At 51.4% G+C, this 18,960-nt stretch overlaps 2 protein-coding genes across 6 annotated transcripts in view; one reads left to right on the top strand and one right to left on the bottom strand.

Annotated features, from left to right (window-relative positions):
• ACAD10 (acyl-CoA dehydrogenase family member 10) lies at positions 1–16,342 on the bottom strand. Of its 4 annotated transcripts, XM_052795469.1 has the most exons (15): positions 16,219–16,265; positions 15,247–15,477; positions 14,583–14,731; positions 13,564–13,758; positions 11,788–11,946; positions 10,827–10,986; positions 10,240–10,381; positions 9,379–9,447; positions 8,387–8,568; positions 8,105–8,255; positions 6,702–6,847; positions 5,684–5,857; positions 4,409–4,764; positions 1,079–1,147; positions 1–786 (listed from the first exon to the last, which is right to left on the bottom strand). In XM_052795469.1, exons 2-15 carry the CDS (start codon positions 15,410–15,412, stop codon positions 709–711), a joined length of 2,196 nt encoding a protein of 731 aa, XP_052651429.1. In that variant the 5' UTR covers positions 15,413–15,477; positions 16,219–16,265; the 3' UTR covers positions 1–708. The 4 variants fall into 4 exon arrangements, with proteins under 4 accessions (XP_052651429.1, XP_052651431.1, XP_052651430.1 ...); XM_052795471.1 differs by lacking the exons at positions 1–786; positions 1,079–1,147 and adding an exon at positions 1,174–1,783 and having other exon boundaries at positions 16,219–16,342; XM_052795468.1 differs by lacking the exons at positions 1–786; positions 1,079–1,147 and adding an exon at positions 1,176–1,783 and having other exon boundaries at positions 15,247–15,420; positions 16,219–16,317.
• BRAP (BRCA1 associated protein) overlaps positions 16,327–18,960 on the top strand; it is a 15,762-nt gene continuing 13,128 nt past the window's right edge. For both annotated transcript variants that reach the window (XR_008236472.1, XM_052795473.1), the window contains exons 1-4: positions 16,327–16,521; positions 16,745–16,903; positions 17,669–17,870; positions 18,704–18,893. Coding sequence is in view for 1 of the 2 variants with exons in the window: in XM_052795473.1 (XP_052651433.1) it covers positions 16,440–16,521; positions 16,745–16,903; positions 17,669–17,870; positions 18,704–18,893 (633 nt within the window). In the remaining variant the exon portion in view is untranslated. The remainder of the gene's footprint in view (positions 16,522–16,744; positions 16,904–17,668; positions 17,871–18,703; positions 18,894–18,960) is intronic.

Raw genomic sequence — 18,960 nt, forward strand, 5'->3', positions numbered from 1 at the left:
TTCAGAGAAGTGTGCTCATCACTTTAATATTGAATCAATACTAGACTACACATAAAGAGCCCAGGAATTACCATAATTGTTCCCACAGTTCTCCCCTTGCTGCTGGCCTCTGTGAAGCACTGAAAGCCCTCATCAATCCAGTCTGCATCCTCTGTGGTCCCCAAAGAAACCCAGAGACATCCACTGCAGTCATGGGACCATGGGTCCTCCCAGTTCCTCCCAGCTCCAGGGGCCAGGCACTGCCTCAGCTCCGGAGTCTCCCCTGAATCCAGAGTCCTCGAGGACCTGATTCAGTTCCCCTCCCCACCAAGGACTCTTCTAGCATCTGCAGTTGCCAGGGCTGTTGTGGTGAAGGAGGAGAGATACCCTGCTACATTTTCTTTATTCCCAAAACCAAGATTTGCACCCTTAGCCTGGTCACTCCTGACCAACTCTCCCCCCTGCAAGGCCAGTATTGACTGCCTGCAACCTCATGATCCAAGGGTGGATTTTGCCCCATACTTATTGAGGCTGGCAATAAAGGCACTGAGCCCAGATACCAGATACCAGCAAACGCCACTGAAATTCAGAAGCTCCCAGGCTGCTGTTAGCACGACCTCTCCCATGCCAGAGTGGCTGGTTTAGTCTTATGTCCAAGGCTCTCCAGTGCTGCAGGTAGCGGCTTAGCTTCGGTTTGGAGAGCGCTGTCCTGTGAACCATGCGGGACCTTCAGCCAGACATGGAGCTCAGGTCCAAGTGAAGCACCAGGCTGGGGTCTGCACTGCTGAGATGCTCTGCTCCAGAGACCTGTGTGAGAGTAAGATCAAAGCCCACACCAGGCAAGTAAGGGGCTGTAGGACCAGGGAAGGATGGCAGCAAATGCCCCAGCCCCTTCCAAATGCCCTGGGGAACACAGCACTGGGGAAATGTCCTCACCTGGGATCCCACAACAGACAGGACAAATGACCTCTCGTACTCATGGGCCCCAGACTGCAATGCCTCATTCCTGGTGTGGAGGAGGCCCCCGAAGGGAGGTGTCCCTGTGTTGCTTTGTTTGGGCCAGAGAAGGGTCAGATGTTAGGCACATGTGCCTGCTCACCTGGCTATCCTGATCCATGACCTTTGCAGTCATCATCAGAGCCACTGGTTTGGTCCTGGCACTCTCTGCCTGATGGAGGAGGACAAGACACGTTACATCCTCCTACATCCCCCTGCCCTGGTGCTGGCCCCCTCCGATAGCCAGTCCTGGCTCCCTCCCAGGCTGGGAGTGCAGCTGTGTGCCCAGTTGTATTGGGTTTGCGTGGCAAAGTTTTGATAGCAGGGGGCGTTATAGGGGTGGCTTCTGTGAGAAGCTGCTAGAAGCTTCCCCTGTGTCTGACAGAGCCAATGCCAGCCGGCTCCAAGACGGGCCCGCTGCTGGCCAAGACTGAGCCCATCAGCGACGGGGGCAGTGCCTCTGGGATAACAGATTTAAGAAGGGAAAAAAAAGTTGCTGTGGGACAGAAACTGCAGCTGGAGAGAGGAGTGAGAACACGTAAGAGAAACAACTCTGCAGACACCAAGGTCAGTGAAGAAGGAGGGGGAGGAGATGCTCCAGGCGCCAGAGCAGACATTCCCCTGCAGCCTGTGGGGAAGACCATGGTGAGGCAGGCTGTCCCCCTGCAGCCCAGGGAGGTCCACGATGGAGCAGATATCCACCTGCAGCCCGTGGAGGACCCCACGCCGGAGCAGGGGGATGCCTGAAGGAGGCTGTGACCCTGTGGGAAGCCTGCACTGGAGCAGGCTCCTGGCAGGACCTGCGGATCTGTGGAGAGAGGAGCCCACACTGGAGCAGGTTTTCTGGCACGACTTGTGACCCCACGGGGGACCCACGCTGGAGCAGTCTGTGCCTGAAGGACTGCACCCCATGGAAGGGACCCACGCTGGAGCAGTTCATGAAGAACTGCAGCCCGTGGGAAGGATGCACGTTGGAGAAGCTCATGGAGAACTGTCTCCCATGGGAGCGACCCCACACTGAAGCAGGGGAAGAGTGAGGAGTCCTCCCCCTGAAGAGGAAGGAGCGGCAGAGACAACGTGTGCTGAACTGACCCCAACCCCCATTCCCCGTCTCCCTTCGCTGCTGGTGGGGGTAGGTGTGAAGTTGTGCCCAGGAAGAAGGGAGGGGTGGGGGGAAGGTGTTTTAAGATTTGGTTTTATTTCTCATTACCCTACTCTGGTTTGATCGGCAATAAATTAAGTTAATTTTCCCCAAGTCGAGTCTGTTTTGCCCATGACGGTAATTGGTTGAGTGATCTCTCCCTGTCCTTATGTCGACCCACAAGCCTTTTGTTATATTTTCTCTCCCCTGTCCATTTGAGGAGGGGGAATGATGGAGTGGCTGCATAGGGCTTAGATGCTGGCGGAGGTTAAAGCATGACACCAGTGCTTTGGCCAGACGCTTTTATGGTTGCTTTGAAAGAGAAACTGAGCTTTCCTCTGCTCCTCTGGAGAGGATCTCCCCAGAGAACTGTGGGGATGGGCAACCTTCAGGACCAGTGTGCAAAGTCTGCTGGCTCCCCGTGTGGGACATGGCAGGATCAGCTGAGATGCTGCCCTGTTCAGCGAGAGCGCCTCAGCCAAGAGCATCTCACTGCCAAGCTCACTGGGACAAACCTCTTACCCCTGCAGTGCCAGCTGGCACAAGGCAGGCTTGCCCTTTCCCTTGGCCCTTCCCCAGCTTATGAGCACTGTGACAGTCCTAGGCCAGGACTACTTGGCTGTTTAACACTCTACTGCATTATCCTTCTGCCACAGGCAGCAAGAGTCCCCCCCTGCCTTTCACAACACACTTCCACAGCAAAGGTTGACAGTGCAGGGGTGATGCCAAGGGAAAAAGCAGTGGGATGGATGGAGAGATGGCAGGGATGAGGGGGCTCTATGGTTCCCCAGACAAGGAGCAGTGTCTCCATCACAAGCCCAAGGCATGGAGTAGAGACAGCACGGCAGCCCTGATGTTTGGAGACTTGGTGACTCCCTCCCAGCTCTGAAGATAAGTGTTTGGAAGAAGGGTGAGGAGATCTGCTCATCTCAGCACTTCTGAATTCCCCAGAGCTGCTGTTTCACCTCCCTTTCCACCTTCTCAGTGGATCAGCTGCTAAGCACACTGAAATGCCGGGGTTTGCTGGTTTCTGCCAGAGCACAAGGAAATGTTTCTGAAGGGCTGAATGCCAGATGGGATTTTTTTTTTGGCAGCTAAAAGGCAGTTAAGTAACCCACTAGAATTTGATGGTGTCACTAGAATACATTAAGAATATAATCTCAGTAGCAACCCAAGGATAGGGATGTTTGCTTTTGTGACACACTCTGTGTGTCTGTGAATGATTACTTATGACACCACTCCCGATAAATGTTTGCAATACCAGCCAGCCCAGAGCCACAAGCTCACTGAGCCACACCATGGCCACCAGCAGCACTGGGAAGTAGAAGCACAGAGAAACCAGACAGTTTGCAGAGGCCAGGCAAAGGACTCAGGTGTCCTGATACCTGTGTATTGACCTGACCTGCCTTGCACTGGCAGAAGGAAGAGATGTGTAATTAAAACTCTACAGTTCGAGAGCTAATGCTGCTCCCATCTCTGCCACTGACCCACCACATGACCAGGGGCAAGTCACTTTGGGAGCTGGTTTCTGCTTCCTCACCACCATACCAGGAATGACCAATGTCCCTCCATTTTGAGGGTTCAGGGCTGCAGCAGCACCTGCTCTGCAGAGGAGAGCCCAGGACAGTGACAGGGCCAAAGTCCAAGTGGCATCCCAGAGCCTGCACTGCCGAGGACCTGATCACACTTGGCTTATCGCTGGGCAGGCAACTGTTTGCTGACAGGGACAACTGCAGGGACAGCCCCAGCCAGGGAGAGGAGGATAAGAGAACACAGAGGAGGAAATGAAGCTGTGGAGCTTGCAAGCAGCTCCCTGCCCTACCTGAGGGACCTCCCAAGGAGGTACTGGGAAGGATTCTTACGAAGAGAATTAATTAGCCTTTTCCACACAGAGGCAGCAGCGAGGCTTCCCCCTGACAGAGGAAGGGAATAAGCAAGCGGCTGGACTGGCAGGAGTTGAAAAGTCCAAGTCCAGCCAAGCTCTGGGGACTCCATCAGCACTGATGGCAGGACCTTGGTGGAGTAGCACCAGTGATTACATCTGGGCTGGCGTTAATCTGCTCATCTTGGAAGGGAGTGCCAGCTTCTGAAATTGCTGTTCCCCAGACTATTAACTCTGTTACTCGAATGTAGCCAGCAATGGGAACCCGGCCCCCTTTCTCCAAGCCGCTGGACTCTGTGAATGCCAAAAGTCTGATGTGATCAAGAAAGCAAGGGCACTCAGAGGCATGCCACAATCCCCCATCCGGGTGCAGGTGCAGCAAAGCATCTTTAGGGAGGAAGATGTCTCACCTTCAGTTCTGGAAGAGGACGTGGAGTCCATCTGGGCTGGGAAACCGGGAAACCCGACTGGATGTCCATGATCTTTTCCAGCTTGCAGTAAAGACCCTGGGCCATCCCCAACAGGCTGGTGGGGGGAGTGACCAGGGGGACTTTGGGCACAAGAGCTGCCCCAGGACGAGGCCAGGTACCATAGCTCCTGCTGAGGAACGGCCCTCGCCTGGCCCAGGTGCTGTAACGTCGTGCGAGAGGCTTTGTGGTGGGGAGGCTGTCAAACACACGGAATCCTTCTTTTATGGCAAACTCCCAAGCCAGGTTGGCCACGAACTCTGTATCCTCCCGGCTGCTTTCACCTGGGGCTGGCCTCCCTGGGGACAACAGAATAGGATATCTTTGTTTGAAAGAGCCCATGTTATGTAGTCACACCCCAAACAGCGCCATGTGCCCTTGTCTGGTCCAGCCTCGAGGAGAGTCCTTTCTAAGGAATACAAAAATAACGTCTTGTTTTTCCTCTGATAACGACTCCCAGGCCAGACCTGATGTATGCAGATAAACAGCACTGAGAGTTCACACCACTTCCCTGCTTTTGAGTCTCTCTTCGAAGGTGGTGCTTACTTTGAAGGTCTGAGAGCTCCACCTGTAGGACACGGCTCTGAGCTCTGAACTCTGCCCTCTGCTCAGTTCTCCCATGAAAGAGATCACATAGCAACCTCTGATCAGCACAAACAGCAAACAGGAACAGACCAGACCCTGCATCCAGCAAAAAGCAGCCGCTGGGGAAATGCCCTGTGTGTGCTCCCCTTTGGCCCCTTCTTCTGTTTGCAGGACACAACCTGACTACACAACACAACCTGCCGGAGAGGTTACAGCAGCCTCAGGCTCTCCAGAGCCTGTGCTGGAGCAGGGAGGGAGCTCTGTGCTTTACAGGACACTCTATTCCCATCCCTCTCGCCTACATGCAGCAATAACTTGCTGCGTGATTGCTTCCAGGTCACTCATCTCCAAATGCAGAGGTGAAACAAAAAGGGCTCATTTTGAGCCCTTATTTCCCAGAAGAGCTCTATGCTGAAAGCACAAGACTGCCAGATATGACACACTTTGCTGTAGCACCTGGAATTTCGGAGCTCTCAGGATTCACAGCCAGGAGTGTCTAAACCCTGCAGCACATGCTGCCCGTTCCCACCTCCCCCGGTTCAGTGTGAGACCTCTCCCCATACCAGTGCTCACGTGTCTGTGCCCTGGCTGGAGACCTGTGCAGAACAGGGCTGGTGTGGTTGGGTTCCTCACCTGTCAGAGAGTGTTTATGGAGTCCCTGCAGCATTGCAGCCAGTTGGAAAAAGGCAAAGGCCATGTAGAAATTCCAGTTCTCAGGACACCCCACTCCCATGTGGCCACAGTACATTTGGGAATACTCTTCTGCTGTGGGGACTCCCAGGTGCCCCAAATCACACTTCCTCAAGCCTGGAAGATGTGAAGAGGCAACAGTGAAGCAGCAGACAGTGAGCAGCTCAGAGCTTTCTAGGGATGCTGTGAGGCTCTGGCAGAGCCATGCAGCTGTGGAGCAGTGGAGATGCCTGCACCCATCCAACACCTGCACTGCTGCCATGCTGTTTTCATACATAACAATGGGGGTTTGGCACCAACCCACATAGGTGAAATGCATTGGGGGCAGTTTTCTTCATTGGGGTGAGATTGTGAAAGCAGTGACTGATGGATCTTCCTCCTAAACAACGGAGTAATTTTCCTCCCTGTTTACCCCTATATTGTTCTTTTTAATAAGTGTATAACTTTGTGGACAAACCCCTTCTGGGCTGGCCTCGTTCAAAGCTTTCCACCCAAAAAAGTTCCCCAGCTTTACAGCTGAAGTGAGAGGGAAAATAATCCAAACTAATTTTTAAATTCAGTTTTGCAAGCTGTGAAGCAGGGCCCTCCTCTCTGGGGCCATCCCTGACATGACTGCTAACAAAGGTCCATGTGCATGAACAGGGTGACAGTACCAACCAGGACAGGGAGCGCATGGCAGAGTATCTGCCAAATGGGTGGCAGATATGAGACAAACTGGGGATGGGGCAACCATGCCACAGTGATTACTGCACATGCAGAAAGATGTTTCCACCCTGGAGGGATGGAGAGTTCTTCAGGGAGGGGAGAAAGGGCAGAGCAGGCAATATGGTACGAGACCCACAGCCCTTTCCAGCTGCAATGAGCCCAACTGTCAGCTGAGCTCTCTGAGCAGGAGCTAATCTGTTTCTGAACTCTGGTTCCTCTCTCCATGCGTCAAACGTGACTTTGCCCCTCTCTGTACCTCTCAGTGCATTAAAGTGAGGTGGTAGGAAGTAGGCCATACAGTTATTCGCCAAATCAGAGATGGGATCTCCTAGAGTTGAAAGCTTCCAGCCAAGGACAGCAAGGATTTCTGGCCTGTCTGGATGAAAGACCAGGTTGTCCATCCTGTATTGGAGGGAAAAAGAGATCAGAAAAGTCTCAAGAGGGGGAAAAAAATCCCAGTGCTCAGCAGCATTAGGTGCTTTCCAGTGCTCTTCACTCTCTGCAAAAATTGCTGAGTCCTTTGGGAGGCTGCACAAGTGAAACATTGATTTCTGCAAGCATAGGTCAGAGAGGACTGAGATTACTGAATAGTGAACTCCCTGGCTGATGATGAACTGAACCAAACTGTGCTTTGAAGAATGAAACAAAAGTTATTCAGCACCTCAGATCATTAACAGATGTTATAGCACAGGCTAGCCAAAAAGTGAAGCAGGTAAGTCACTGTCCAGGGAGATCTTCTAGTCATTTCAAAGGCACACAGTAACTCCAGGCCCTGCACTGTCATGTGCTGTAGATTATGTGCAGTACAGCCTTCACCAGTTTGAGCCCCAGGAGAGGGCAGCAGCCTATTGAGGAGGAAACAGAGAGGGCAGCCATCCTGCCAGGGTGCAGAGAGCTCACCAGCTTCCAGTCACACTGGAACTGTGTGTGCTAAACCTTGCGGGAAGGAGCCTTGGCCCAGAACTCGCACATGCCTATGCCGCAGCCTCACAGCCCTGGCAGCCAGGGTCTGACAACACAGAAGTAGCTCTCAGCATCCCTCACCTCTGTCGCCAGCCACCAGGCTCTTGCATGACGTCACCTGTGACATTGGCAGGTTTTGCCATACATCCTGCAGCATCTCACCAGCCACCCAAACTCTTTAAGCACCAAATACCATCAGCAAGATGCACCAGGACTGATTTCTGAGTATTGCAGAAACAGCTGATAATCCCCTGGTGTTAGACCAGTGTTTGCAGTGGTTGGGCAAAGAAACTGAAACACCAATGAGGCAGTAAGATTGGAATCAGACATCAGGAGTCCAGGATTTCAGTTCCTGCCCCTAGTTTTCCTGCTCTCGAACGAGTACTGCTTTAAACTACCACAGATCAGTAGGCAGATAAATACTGGGGAAAATGCAAGAGCTCTGGGTGCAAGACAGCACCAGTCAGAGCTCTTGGAATATGTTTCTCATGACAGATGCGGAGGGCTTGTGGCCCTCTAGATCTCGTTACCTGGGGGATGCTGAACTTGACGCAGAGCCCAGCTTTCGGACTGCTATGAAGCTGCTGCGCCAGCCCAACTCAGCATCTCTTTGGAGTCTGCATACTGCTTTACACTCTCTCTCCCTCTCTACTGCCTGGGATGTGCTCCAGGGCAGTGCTGTCAGCCAAGCAGTACCTGAAATCACCATGCACAACTGTCGTCTTCTGATATTCAGGAAAATGCAGAGGCAGCCACTCAATGAGTCTTTCCATCGCTGGGATAACATGAGTTTCCATAGCTTGATACTGCTTTGTCCAGGTCTCAACTTGCCGCTGAATGTAATTACCTGTAACAGAGGAACGAAGGCTCTCAGGGAAAGGGACTGGCACAAAGAGGCTTCAAAAGAGACGCATAAAAGGTGCATGCTGACACACAGGAGAAGAAAACAGTGATAGAGGATACATAGCCTTCTCTCACCGTGCTCCCGGAGGTCCTCCAGCTTGGCTGCTCTGAGGTCTACGCTGTGGATCTTGGAGAGGACTTGACTCATGGCAGCATAAATAGCCCTCCGCTGGCTAGGCTGCAGCGCAGGGAGGGAGACATCCCTGTAGACACGGCCAGCGCAGTGCTCCATCAGGTAGAAAGGTGTGCCAAGGATGCTGGGGAAGCAAGGTGGAATTGGCCTGTCTGAGGTTAATCCTGCTACCTACCGCCCCTCAAATCTCACCTGCACCTTGAACATGCCCCCCCAGGCCTCACCTGCATGGCAAGGTGAAGAGCAGCCTCAACAACACTCGAACACTCATGCCCAGCTGTGGCCTGGGCTCAAGCCTAACTCAGGCTGCCAGGTGGTGGCCTACGGCTGTGGCATGATCAGTCCTGGTCCCTCCAGCCCCAGGAAGCTGAGCTTGGGGCCAGGCTACAGCACCAACCGTCTCCCTGACTCCCCTGCAGTGGGCTCTGGAGCCAGGCTGTCAGACTGCATGCAAACACCATAAACGGTGGACACACATTTAACTGCAGTGCAGAGACTTTATTACTGCAGCCAGTAGAGATCTGAGCGTAGCTGTACTGACTGCAGGCTGCACAGGGTGTCCTGGTTGCAGGCTTGCTGCTATCACGGCTGTAGATCTTGGGGCAAGTCTGAGATCTGGCAGTTAGAAAAATCACCTCCTTATTGGAAGCCCGAGCATACCGAGTCAGCAGGAAGCCCTACAACACTGTTTTATAGCGGCTTTTCAAAGGAAGACAGCATTTTGATTAATTGCTAAAATAAGGACACACCTAAAACAAGCCAAATAAAAGTGTTACCGTCCTTTGAACTTCTAGAGGCTCCTCTAGCCCAAGATTGGGCAAATACTAATTAGACCAGTGCACTTGTGAGGTCTGGCTCTTTCTTCTCTCCTTGTCTTTGGGGAAATCTGGCTGAAGTTGTCAAGCACAGAGTGAAAGCTGAGGGACAAGATTACCTTGTGTCCTCGCAGAGAGCAAGTACAGTGGGAACAGGAACACCAGCCTCAGAGAGTGCCTTCAGTACCCTGCCAGGGCGAGTCAGAGCGCCATGTCAGCACAGAAAGGCATTAGGGAATCGATACTAGAACTGCATTGTTGCTAGGCAGACACACAATATCGGAGTCCTGTGCTCAGTTTTAAGTACACTAAAGTAACATGGTTGGAGGTAGGCGAAAGAAGCACACTAAAATCTTCATATGGCCCACAGCCCCAAGACCTATCCACCACACTCTGGAAAACCAAGGGGAGATCACAACTGCTCCCCCACAAGTGTCCTGCTGCTCAGGCAGGGACCTCTGGCACAGCAAACTGGCTCGCAGCATGACCCTTCCAGCATAGGTCTAGCCCTTAGCGAGGCTCCTCACTGCTCAGTTGCAGTGCTGGGCTGCAACCTCTCTCCCGCCTAAGGTGCCAGAGGTGACAGTGAGAACCTGTGTCTTCCGACATGTGCTGGGAGAGCTGTGGTGTGCTCCATGGATTGGAAGGATCACAGTGCAGGAGTGGGGAGGATGCTTTTCACAGGCACAGGGTCCTAACTGCACACTCACCACGAGCTGCAGGGCGGTAGCACAGCCTTGTCTCTCAATCCAGGACTGCTCACACTAGCTGTAGCAAATGGACAGATCATAGACCAGGATACAGAGCTGTGCAAAATGCAGGGGAGGACAATGTGGGAGGCAGGTGTGTGAACTGTGTGTGATGTGGAACAGAAAAGCCAAGGCTGGAATAGAGCACTGTCCCTAGGATGGGGTTGTTTGGGGTCTCCTACAAGAGCCTTCCCTGGTCAGCTGGCATGAGGAGCACAGCTGCCTTCTCACCTGTATTCCCTTCTGACAGCAGGGCCTGAGGGACACAGGCTGTCAGAGAGCTCCTTCTTCAGCACTAGCAAGCGATCTCCAAATTTGACGAAATAGGTCCGGGTAGACTGTCCATGGCCAAACTGCCGTAACACTAGTGGGCCTGAAGAGTTGAGAGCAGAAGGTCAGCAGACAGAAACATGAGCCGGAATTATTTCTCACCGCTTCTCCAGGTTTTACTTCTCCTTCCTGCACCTGGGTCTGAGACCTCACTTGCAACAGTCAGGAACCTACACCTTGCTCCTGTGTCCCAAATCCCTGGGAAGCATGGCAATAGCTCATAGATGGCTCACAGGCCAGGAATATTCCTGGCATCTCTTTGGCAACTTGTGCTTAACCCCTCCCAAATGAGGAAGTCCTAAAATGTTGTTTCCCATTTCTGGGAAGCAGTGACAGATCACTGAAACCTGAATGGCTGCAACATTTGCTTGGAGATTAGGAGCCTTTCATTAACATTATTTTTCAATCCATCTCTCGTATGATGGAAAGAGCCAATGGCTCCAGAATATGCAAGCTTTCAGACTGAAGAGCAAAAAGCACTATGATACCTCTTGCGTGGTCACCGAGAACATTTTCAAGGTACTTTTGCAGATGATCTTTTGGGATTTCCGCACTTGGTCTCACTGAACGAGTATATGGAACAAACCCTTGCAAAGGAAAACCCAGATAGGTTTCCAGCTCTTTGAGGGCTACTTCTAGATCACCGACCTGAAAGCAGGAGGGAGACAGTAACACTGGGTGATAGTTATAAGATAAAATTGCCTGGGAAAGAAAGAGCTCTGCACACTTGCAATGCATTTATCTGTGAGTCCAGCGGCACTGATCCACTAAGACACACAGGAATTCATGGGTCATTCCCTGTCAACACGGAGCACCATTACCAATACTCGCTGAGCCTCCTGCCTTGGTCTCTGTCCCGGAGATGTACCTGTTACAGTGGCATAGGCGCTGTGAGCTTGGGCTGGGCTAAGAGCTGGAACTCCCTGTGCGCAGTCCAGGGGAGCAGAGTTCACTCTTCCCACCAGTTCCATGCTTGTCCTTCCCCCAGTGGTCCCCTCACCAAAGTAAAACCCCTGTGCTCACTATCTCCAAAGCCTGGGGGTTAACCAGTCAGCCCCCAGCTGCCAGATCCATGAAGCCTCAGAGCTTCTAGAAATTTATTAAACGTGTCTTATTTTCTCACATCAGGTGGATGTGGTTGTCTCAACCATACGGTTAGGGCTGTTTCTCTAATAGGGAACTGAGGTCCATAAAGGAGAAGCAACTACTCCGAGGTTACACCGGCTGTAGGGTTTAGAGCCATGAATGAAACAGGCCAGTGCAGACTTTGCCAGTAATCCTCCCCTTGAACCCCACCACATCTTGTAGGAATAAGGACAGGCTGAAACAAAAGGCTTGGCAACAAGAGTCTGAGCCTGCCATTTGGAAATCCTGAGCCATTCAAGTCAAACACAGCTTCTGGACTTAAAAACCATACTCAAAGCCTGCCCTGGTTGCATTGCTTTGTACCTTCACTGTTTTAATGCCAAGCTGGGCTGCTGCTTTTAGGTTCTGGCTGCTGTTGTCGAGGTAGATGGATTCCTGGGGCTGAACACCCAAGCGCTCCAAGCACAGCTTGTAGATACGAGGGTCTGGCTTGCGCGTTCCTTCCCGATAAGATTCAACCATCTACAGCAACAACATATGGAATATGCATGAGCCTACTGAGACCACAAACATCTGTGCAGTGTTGGAGATGGAGGATGGGAGGGTGGGAAAGAGACTGACAGTCTAATTAACACGTGAAATAAAGGACACAGGGAATGGAGGGCTGACAGAGCTGGATAGGACGTGATTCAAGTGACTGTGTGGGTGCCAATTGCCTTGGCTGTGGCTCTGTCAGCTCAAATAAGCTAAACAGGATCAGCCAGTCCTTGAATGGAAGATATCCAATGAGATGTCATGATGTGGGAGACTCAATGGATGGCCCAAACCATGCTGAACCAATTGCTCAATGCTGTCCAAGAAAGTCTTGGAGTGCACCACCTTCCAAATGATCTGGAAAAGTGGTGTCCTGACCATCACACCTATCAACCATGCCAAAGCAATCTTCACAGCAGCAGAGATGTTGACCATAATCATCTATCCAAATTTGGATCAAAAAAGTATTGAGTCAGTCTCTGAATACTCACATTGCCCTCACAACCATAAAAAATTCAAGCAGCATTTCACCCCTGCACTGACAGACACTCTAGGAATAGAAATGAATCTATTAGACAGATATAAAAGCCAATGCTAATGGAAATTCACATTCAATTAATTTTTTTTCCCACTAATTACTGTGCAGTGCTGTTGCCTGCTGTTACAGAAGAGCCACACTACATGAGTGATGACACCAGATAGGCCATGGTTTTTAAAGTGTTTTGAAACAGGCTGGGATGAAAAGTACCACAGAGCATCACAACAGAGCATCACTCTACTAAGAGAACTTCATAGGCACCAGTGTCACTAGCATAATGTACACAAAGTCAAGTCGATAATGACATAATGTTGACAAGATGACTTTAACAGTCCCAGGTTTTAAATGTGTCTATACAACTCTTCTTTGCATATTTTGTTGTCTTAATCAAGGCTATAAAACAACTTACATCATGAATAAACTCCTAAAATTCAAATATGTGAGTTGGGGCACACAAAAAAGCAAATTTTCTGTCATGCTGAGCCAAGCCCTTATAGCTGCCTGTTAAAGTGAAGCCACTTGAACCAGCCTCGAGGTTCATGGCTAATCTTCTGCTTCATCTTTGCAAAAGCAAAGCGTGCTGGGAGAGGGGTCTCTGCCTGCTCATCAGCTCAGGCAGATCAGCATGTTGGGGTAGTGGGATTTTTTGTAGTATAGGGGATGCTTTGCAATTCTTTGGGATGAAACAAGCTTTAAAAGAGTAAGGACTAAATATAAAGCAGGCAGGGGCACTGGGTAATAACATTTATTTCTTGTATAGTCTTACAGCTGCTAAGTCCTTTATTGACACTGCTACCTATGCCTGTTACACATATACTTGTGGTTGCGCGGGCATTTTGCAATGATTTTTCAAATGCACAAGTACCTGCCACTCACTCAGACCCTCTTCAAGGCTCAGACAGTACAACTAATTATACCAGGAAACATTTTCACAGATCGTTACATTTATGTCTACTAACATGTGCTGCTGGTTGCCATTCATTTGGTACCTGCATGTAAAGAATTTCAGTTGCTGCTTTCTATAGACCTCGGTACAGAAATGCATTTTAGAATCCATCCAGGCTTACCACATCAAAGTGCTTTCGGTCTAGGCACAGAAAGCTCTCCCCATTCAGCAGGCAGAAGTTGTTGCTTAGAAGAGCTGTCTTAAGACCTTCCGCACGGATACACCATACTGCATCTGCCATTATGGGGAGCTGTTTTATCATCTCATTTCTGATTAAGTCCGAGAGAAAAGAGTCCACTGGAACACAGACATTTGCCTAAGAAACCAGAGAAACCCCAAGAATGATAATTAGCCATAAATGGTTTTTCAGCAGGGAGGAAAATAAGAGTGGCTGGGTAGGCAGATTGCCTGATCATCTTATCTTGCTGTTGTACTGCCTTTGGCAGCAGAAGGCAGTCAGTGAATCTCCCAGCTAAATTGCTTAGACCAAATAAACAAGCATTCTCGCATTACTAATTCTGCAGAAGCAGCAGCAGAGATGAAGGGCTGATTTGGGGAAAGAGAAATGCACTAGGACTGTGCCTGCCATGGAATCAAGGCAGGTTAGAGATAAATACTGCTTTACCATTCAGCAGGCAGGAAAGGAATCTGCATTTTAGACTGAGCTGTTTCAGAAAGGCTTTATTCAAAAGAGGATTCTTGCACTGTGTTCCTGGAGCTGGAGTGGAGGGACTCCTACTGATCTTAAGAACCCTCCCTGGAGACCATGGTCTCCATCCATCCAGCGTGTCCATGTACGAACTAACAGCAAAAGCCATTCAGCTGGTCGCTGACCCTCTGACTTCTCATCTCGGCTGATCCTAGAGGTGTCTTCAAATAAAAAAGTCACAAAATATGCAGGAAGAGGCTGGTGGAAGTGAAGGCAAATTCAACTGACCATCCCGCCTGCGTACCAGAAAGATGACGGCAGTGAAAAGTCTGCCGTGATCAGACAGCAATTCTTTCTAGGTGGTAAATCCAGACCCTTCCATCAAAGGGTTTCTTTTAAAAGCTCCTCTTTCCTCACTGAACCACCACATTGCAGGATCCCATTTCCCTGCAGTCAGGAAGCACGAAGAGAGGAGGGGGGAGCTGGCTTACAATCTCAAAGCACTGCTGTCCCAGTTCCTGCAAAAACTCCACAGTCGTCAGCTCTCCTCTTGTGTACTTCAGAGAGGGACTATTTTCCCCTCCCGAGAGTATAGCTTGCTGGATGGTGCCGGCTGGAATACAATTCCGGGCCTCCCAGTCTACATAGAGAAAAGTAAGAAAGCCAGGAAAGAGCACGTATGGCATCATCAGAACTGGGAAATTAGCTTGAAATCCCTCAGGTCTGATACATCGACCAGCACTCATGAGAACTGACGTGCTGGACAGGGGTAATTTACCCAGACGCAGAGAGAAATTTGGGCCTTCCCCCAACTGAGGCACTTCACCTCTATTTTTGGTGTGGTACCCTTGGGGTGAAAACATGGAGTTCTTAAAGTGTGCTGAAGGACTGTACCAACGTTGGGTGGTATCAACTGGTCTCACTACAGGACAGTTTCATTACCAGATGGGTTCAGGCCCTGACCTGGAGCTGTCAACACGGTTGCCGGTTGCTGTCAGTTCTAGTACTTAGGATGGCACAACAGGGTACCATCATCATCATCGCAAGTTCTTGAATATCTTACCAAAACCAGAGGCGGCTGACAGGGACACCTGGTATTTATTTTCCCTCCATGCATAGAAACAACAGGAACAAATGAGAAATGAGAATACACACCCGTGGCTGTCTTGTAAGGGGATGGGAGGAGCACTCCGCTTGCCTCAAAGATCACGGCCTTATAATGGCACCATCCAGATCGCCTCCGCCGGATTAACCACTGCAGGTGCTGCCAGATCCCGGTGCAGAGCAGGTAAGGGGCGCGGGCAACACTCCTCAGGTACATGCTGTGAACTGTGCAGAGGGTGTTAGGAAAATTTGCAACTGGCCTGTGCCTACCGAGGAGAGAGGCTAGGATGCAAAGTATAGAATTACAAGGGTAAATATTTATTCAGGAGCATGAAGTGTCCCAGCCAAATCAAGGCACTCCGAATGTGGTTTTACACAGGGTCCTTATACCCTTCAAACGTTCAGGTATGACACAATGTGACTAATCACTAACACGCACGCTACTGATTATGAATCATAGCAAAACTTTGCAAAGCGACTCTTATTTTTGCAACGTTCGGATGGCTTGTCTATTGATCCAGATGTCCGTGAAGTCAGTTTTGCTAGAGTGACTTATCTATGATGTCAGAACATGCTGGGAGGGTTTTGAAGACGTGTTAGAGCACCTATAGGATGCTGGTGTTGATTGTCCAGGGGTATCCTTTATCCTTCACGAACAGCTCTATGCCATGAAGCAAAGTCCTTATTTCCAGGGCCGGACTGTCTTTTAGTTTCTTTTACTTAAGCACAAGCCATACCAAAGCCTGAGCTGCAAGATACCAGCGTGGCGGGCGCGAGGGGAATGGAAAAAAGGTTTGGTTTGGGGTTTTGTTTTTTTTTTGCGGGGGCGTGCTTCGGCCTAAGGGGATGGGGCCTCCTCCCTCCAGCCTGCCTGCATTGCCACGGTAACAGGGCCTGCCGCTTCCACCCCCGGTGTCCCATCCCTCCTCTCAGGCCGCGGCGCGGACCCCCCGCTCCGTTCCCCGGCCCCGGCCCCCCCAGGCCTAGCCCAGGCCAGCCTCCCCAAGTCTCGCGAGAACACACCTGGAAATCTCGCGAGGACGAGCAGCCGCTCGCAGCCGCCCCCCCACCCCCCCGGTCCTCCTCTTCTACCGCCGCTGACGCGTCCTCGCCGCCTTACGTCATCGCGTCGCTGGGCGTGACCCCGTTGAGGTCAAAGGGGAAAGGTGCGGGAGGCGGAAGCGGGTGTTTCATCTCCGTTGGCCTCTTCGGAGCGCGGTGGCCGGCCCGCGGTGCCCGGGCCCATGAGCGTGTCTCTGGTGGTGATCCGGCTGGAGCTGGCCGAGCACTCGCCGCTGCCCGCGGGCTTCGCTTACAGCGCGGCTGGTGAGTCTCTCCGGTCTGGTCCGGTTCCCTTTTACCGGAGGACTGGGCCCCGCTACGGGTCAGACCTGCCCGCCGTAGCGGGGGCGGGAGCTGTGCCTTGTCCGCGGCCCGCAGACGCCCCGGGGGAAGGGGTCGGGGTCGTCGTCCCGGTGCTGCCGGTGGGTGCCGGTACCGGGGCTCCTCTCCCCCCACCCTGTCCTAACGGCTCCTTTTTCCTGCGCAGCTCCGGAGATGGCTGCGGAGAGCACCGGGGCGGCCCCGGTTGCTGTGCCCTCCTGTTTGGAGGGGAAGGGCCCCGGGGAGCGGGCGGCCATCCTCCACCAGCACCTCGGCCGCAGGGAGATGACCGACGTGATCATCGAGACCATCCAGCCGCGGTCAGGTACCGGCCTCGGGGGTGGGTAATGCTCTTTTTCGGGTCCGTGGTTGTCGCCCACCCCGCTTGTGTGATTGCAGAAGAGGAGAGCGACGCTTCCCAGGCGCTGGCCCCACCGGTGACAGCTGTCTGTCAGTGTGGGGATGGTGGAGGTGCCGCTGGGTTTGCGGGTCTTGAAAACGAGTACAGAAGCGAAGGAATGCGTGTTGGGGTCCGGAGAGGAGAGCTGGTTATTCCTGGCAAACATTTCCCGCTCAGTAAAGGGTTAGTTTATTTTGGGTATGCCGTGGGCTGGTTAGTGTTTTGCTTGCCAGCGTTGCTGGCCTGTAGCAATGAGACCATTCAGCTCTGCAGGTGTTTAAATTCCCTGAGAGGGGAGAGGTTTCAAGACGGAAACTCCCAAGTCGTGTCGAACATCCGAGCCACCATCAGAGCAGGGCAGGAGGAGCAGCCAGCTGCCGTGGGGCTCCCCTCGCCCTGTCCCAGTTCTTTGTGTTGATACCAGGGCCTGCTGGGATTTCACCGCGCACAGTACAAAACTCTCCTAGCTTGATCCGCAGCACTGGGGTCCTGCCAGAGGCTCACACTGGGTGTCTGGCAGCTCCAGAGTTTCCCCTGGAACAGCAAAAATGAGAGGTGTGTCGTTCTGCTGCTTTCCAGGGTTGTAATTTGACTTCTCGGGGCGCTGTTGTGTACATGCGGGCTGTGCTTTGGGGACAGCAGGCGTTTCCAATGTGCCATTAATAATGTGGAAACTTTGGTTTGTAAAAGATGAAACAAAAGCTGCCATGGAAGGAAGAAAATCTTCAGAGGCTGCATCTGCTGAGGACAAAAATAAACATGATGATCAAAGTAAAGAGCGTGAGGCTGCTCCAGACTCACCTTCAAAACAGCTCCCTGACCAGATTTCCTTCTTCAGTGGGAATCCCTCAGTTGAAATCGTTCACGGCATTATGCATCTGTACAAAACAAAGTAAGAATGCTTGACTAATTGTAGCTCTAGTGGGAACAGTGTTCCTGAATAATGCCACCACCTGGAAGGGTGAGTCTGTCACCCCGGGGCTGTGGCTCCTGAGCTGGGACAAACAGGAAGGGTGACTCGCACCTGGGAGGGCGGACAGTGCCTTGTGTTAATGGTAGAGCTTGAGGCTGGCCCGTGTCTCCCAGCTGCTGGTGATGCTGCTCCAGGTGGAGAGGGCTTGTCCCAGGATGGCTGTAACAGCACAAGACAATTGTGGGTTCCTAAAAAATGATATTTGAAAGCAGCTTCTCAAGGGATCCCGCAATTAAATTGTGATCTCTGGGGTCTTGGCGGCAGGCCTGAGGAGCTGTCTGAGGAGGTTTCATCCTGTATTTCAGGGATTACAATTCCACACCGTTCCCCTATAATTGCGTGAGAACTTCCATTTCAGGTCTTCCTGAAAGCTATCAGGAGACACAAAATGGGCATTTGAAATAGTAACAAACATTGCTCGCTTGTTCTAGGAATAGTTTGAGCATCTGTGGCTTGCCAACTTCAACTGTTTTTATAAAAAAACAGATGTCAAATTATTCCTGACAAAACCATTGTTTATTGGAGCTGCCCAGTTTAATCCTTTGCCAAAGAGTAATAGTTTCACGTGGGTACGCTGGCTGCTTCCCACAACCCCTTGCTTCTCTTTCTTAATATTTACAAATGTGCAAAAGAGGGTTAAGATTGACAACAAAGTTATTGTAGTAACTATGGCTGTTGGAAATGTGATGTGTCCAGCTGGGCCTTTGTCCTGTCTGAAATGACATGAAGTTGTGTCACTGTTGCCTTCTCAGCAAGATGACCTCTTTAAAAGAAGACGTAAGGCGCAGCGCCATGCTGTGTATCCTCACAGTCCCTGCTACAATGACCAGCCATGACCTGATGAAGTTTGTGGCCTCCTTCTATGAAGTAATTGAGCACATGAAAATCATCCGAGATTCCACTCCAAACCAGTACATGGTGCTGATAAAGTTTAGCTCGCAGGTAAGAGCTTGAAGTCCCTTTGCTGTAGAAGGGGCTGCACTGTCATATATAGCTGCTGTTTCAGAGT

Source organism: Harpia harpyja, chromosome 9 (genome assembly GCF_026419915.1).
Source record: "Harpia harpyja isolate bHarHar1 chromosome 9, bHarHar1 primary haplotype, whole genome shotgun sequence".
Taxonomy (NCBI): domain Eukaryota; kingdom Metazoa; phylum Chordata; class Aves; order Accipitriformes; family Accipitridae; genus Harpia; species Harpia harpyja.

Bases quoted from the DNA above. Each gene is read 5' to 3' on its own strand.
- ACAD10 (XM_052795471.1), bottom strand. From the start codon at position 15,412: ATGTACCTGAGGAGTGTTGCCCGCGCCCCTTACCTGCTCTGCACCGGG. The intron at 10,382-10,826 runs GTATCATAGTGC...TCAACTCTTCAG, and splicing joins TCTCGGTGACCACGCAAGAG to GCCCACTAGTGTTACGGCAG. The intron at 1,784-4,408 runs GTGAGACATCTT...CTCTCTCCACAG, and splicing joins GTCCTCTTCCAGAACTGAAG to ATCCGCAGGTCCTGCCAGGA.